Raw genomic sequence first — 3,688 nt, forward strand, 5'->3', positions numbered from 1 at the left:
TAGGACGAGGATGTGGGTGTGTTCTGGAATGTTCTGGAATGCTGGCTCCAGGTTGGAAGTGGCTGGGGCGTGTGGGCATTACCTGGGTTGGGGGAGGGGGACCTGCCCAGCTGGAGTCAGGGGCCAGCAGGTCATAGGGTTTGTGACAGGGGCACCCCACACTCCGTCCCCGCGCGGCGCCCGCCCACCTCCAGCTCCGCCATGGTCACGATCCCATCGTGGTCGGCGTCGATCAGCTCCTCAAACTCCTTCCTCCGGTCTCGCACCCAGCTGTCGTCCATGTCCTGGCCGCGCTGGCTCCCCACGGTGCCCACGGGCAGGGAGATGAACTCAGGAAGCGAGAGCTGCTTGTCGCCGTCCTGGTCTGCGGGAGGAGGTGGGTGGCCGCTCAGACCTCGAGTGGGCATGGGACCCCCAGGGCCACTCAGAAGTCAATCGAGAGAGTTGTGCAGCCAGATTTCCATTCTGTGAAATTTTAGCCCAAGGCTAAACAGCCGCGCCTCACAGGACCTGCTCGGAACCTGGCTGAGGCCGAAGGCACCAGGCAGGGCCTGACCACCCCTCGTCCAGCAGCCACACGGCCTCCCGAGGCCACCCCCGTGCAGGACTGGCCAGTGCGCACTTCCCACCAGAAGGATCGGCTAGACGTGGACAGCGAGCCCACCATCTGGGCCTAGCCATTTAGCTATGATCCGCCCGGCCAGGTCACAGGGCGGGCCTCACCCAGGTCCCGGACGATCTCCTTGACCATGAACTTGAGCATGCCCCGGCTGTGCTCAGGGTGCAGGAATGACAGGAACTCGTCCTCAGTCAGCAGCAGGTCCGAGGGGGGGTTATCCGCCTGGTACCAGCGGTCTTTGAGGTTCTCCAGGACTTCCTGTGCTGAGAGAGACAAACCTGTGAGCACCTGGGCACTCAGAACACCTGCACGCAGCACAAACGCTCTGAGACATGCCGCCTGAGTGGGGGGCCAGCCTGGGCCAGGCGGTGTGGGAAGCCATGGGCCCTGCCCCTCGGAGGAGAGCTCGGTCTGCAAGAGAGTAGATGTCGCAGACCCAGCTCCCCAATACAGACTCCCCCAAACACGGACTCCCACAGATGCAGACCCCCATCCCAGACACAAACCCCTCCAGGCACTCCCCCAACACAGATGCAGCCCCTCAATGCAGGCGCAGCACCCCCAGACGCAGGTACAGCCACCCCATGAAGGCGCATCCCCCTGATGCAGGTGCTGAACCCCCATATACAGGAACAGCACCCTCAGACGCAGGCGCAGCCCTGATGCAGGAACAGCCCCCCGATGCAGGCGCGGCCCCCCTGATGCAGGCGCAGCACCCCCAGACGCAGGTGCAGCTCCTCCAATCCGATACCCCCACAGATGCGGCCCCCCAGCTGCTGCTGTGCCTGCCCACACCCTCACCCCCTGGGGCGGGGCAGGACTGCTCCATTCCCCTGTCACGAGGGTCAGGCATGGAAGGCTCTGAAGGAACCCCAGTTCCCAGCTGCAACTCGAGCGCCCCCCACTCTCTCTCCATGGGAAGGCCGGCATGGGGGTGAAGGCGGGGATTGCCACCCCAGGCCACATGGGGTCAGTAACCATCTGGGCTGTAACAGAGCGGTCACCCTCCGTAGGTCCCAGCTGGGTGAGCAGGAACAGGGATGCCCAAGTCTCGCCCGGTCACAGCCGGGTCACAGCCAGGTCACAGCCGGGGAACTGACAGGCGAGTCCCAACGCCTGTTGCTTTGCATTTACTGCTCTCTGGTGGACACAGGTTCCTGCTGACCTACTTTCAAATAGCAAACTGTGATCCACTGGTTGTTCCCCGTCTGCCCCACCACAGGGATGAGAGCCAGGAGGCTGGGCACACTCGCCACATCCACCTGGAGCCTGTGAACGGGTCTGATTTAGAAAAGAGGCTTTTGCAGTTGTGATGAGTCCATGGGGAACTTAAGTGGGGCTCTAAACCCAGTGGCACACAGGATGCAGACTGAAGGATGGGCCGAGAGCTGGAGGGACGTGGGGGACAGAGAGAGGGGCCCACACCCTGTCTGTGGTGCATTGTGCCAGGAGCCCCAGGAACCCACGCGTGCTAAGGGCCCCGAGCTCGCCTCTCAGCCCGCCCCCCCGTGTGCCCCAGGGCCCCCAGGCCCCCGACAGCTCCTCACTCCAACCCCTAGACTGAGCAAGGCAGCCACGGACTCGTCAGGCACGCAGGGGTGTGGGGGGAGGCGAGGGGCAGGCCGAGTGCGCCCGGGGAAGCTGTGGGCGGAGTGGGGACTCACACTCCCCCCTCCAGGTCCCGAAGTGGGGAGCACAGGCGCCAACTGCACGTACGCCCGAGGCCCGGAGACAGACCAGCTCTCGAAGGTGGCAGGGCCCACTTCCCAAAGGCCACCCAGAAGCCAGCACTGGCAGGAGGACTGTAGCCCCCAGGGCCCCCCAGACACCTTCAGGGGACAGCCTGGACCTCAGGACAGATGGTGGAAACACAAACAGAAACAAGCGCGGAAAGGCAAACGACCACTTCGGAAAGAAAGGAGCGGCGTCGGCTCTACGGGGTTTAAAGGGGACACAACTGGAGCTCCGTGTGATGTCATGTTACCTGGGAGACAGGCGACCCGTCGCAGCATATGAGGGGTCTCCACGCTGCTCAGGAAGGGGTGAGACATCACGTAACTTCACACTATTACACAGAGACGCTGAGCGGGAAAAATAAGGGTGCAGGGCATAAAGAGCTGGGGAACGGGCGGCCCCCAATGGGACGCCGGAGAGCTGTCGGGTCACCATGCAGGCCACGTTCAAAGGTCACCCCTGAGAAGGGAAGGGGAGTCTCTAAATCCCACATCAGCAGAGGGAGAAAAAAATGGACGAAAAAAGAAGCCAAAAATATAAGTGGGCTTAATTCGCCTGCTACCGAAAAAATTCAGTGGCTCACAAAATAAAACTACACTCTCAGTTCATCTTTAAAACAAACACTTTAGAAAGACTGAGAGCGAAGAGCACACTCGCCAGCGTCCCCGCCAAACACGGAGGACGAGACCCCGCAACTGAGGCCTGCCACAGAAGCGGAGGGGACACGCTCTGACTGACTGTGCGAGGGCAGTGGCACCCTGACACCAAAACCAGACAGAGCCATTACGAGAAAACGAGAGACGCAGAAATCCTCAACCAAATATTAGCGCACGGAACCCGACACCGTACAGAATTTATAGACTAGGTCCCAGGGAAGCAAAGCTGGCCCAGCGTTTGAAAACCAGTCAATGCCATCCATCCCACCAACAGGTAAAGATCTCGTGGGCACAACACTGGACACTGAGCAGCAGCCGACAAAACCCAGCACCCAATCGTAACCAAGACTCTCAGCAAGCGGCGGGGAGGGGACCCTCCAGCACGCGATGTGGCTGCAGGACCCACGGCAGGCGCGGCGCTAGTGTGGGAGCACGGAGCCTTCCCGCTGAGGCCAGGGACAAGGAGATGCCCGTCGTCACCCTGTCTAACGTCACACTGGGAGTCCCGGCAGAGGCGACAGACGAGGAAAGGAAATAAGAGGCAGGGAGCAAAGGATCAGTGTAAAACTCCTTGTTCCTGGAGGGCGCCAGGACCCCGCGGCGAGTCCGGGTCAACAGCAGCCGTGCAGGGCTGAGTGGTGAGGGTGAGGGTGAGGCTGCGGGGCGGAGCCGACACCCG

General features: G+C 61.8%; 1 protein-coding gene across 1 annotated transcript in view; it reads right to left on the minus strand.

The window, feature by feature from the left end:
- SDF4 (stromal cell derived factor 4) overlaps positions 1-3,688 on the minus strand; it is a gene marked incomplete at its 3' end in the record, with an annotated part of 12,496 nt that overhangs the window by 1,760 nt on the left and 7,048 nt on the right. The window contains exons 5-6 of the mRNA XM_011377325.2: positions 724-882; positions 189-364 (exon numbers count right to left, since the gene is read on the minus strand). Of these exons, the coding sequence (XP_011375627.1) occupies positions 189-364; positions 724-882 (335 nt within the window). The remainder of the gene's footprint in view (positions 1-188; positions 365-723; positions 883-3,688) is intronic.

Source organism: Pteropus vampyrus, unplaced genomic scaffold, assembly GCF_000151845.1.
Source record: "Pteropus vampyrus isolate Shadow unplaced genomic scaffold, Pvam_2.0 Scaffold309, whole genome shotgun sequence".
Taxonomy (NCBI): Eukaryota; Metazoa; Chordata; class Mammalia; order Chiroptera; family Pteropodidae; genus Pteropus; species Pteropus vampyrus.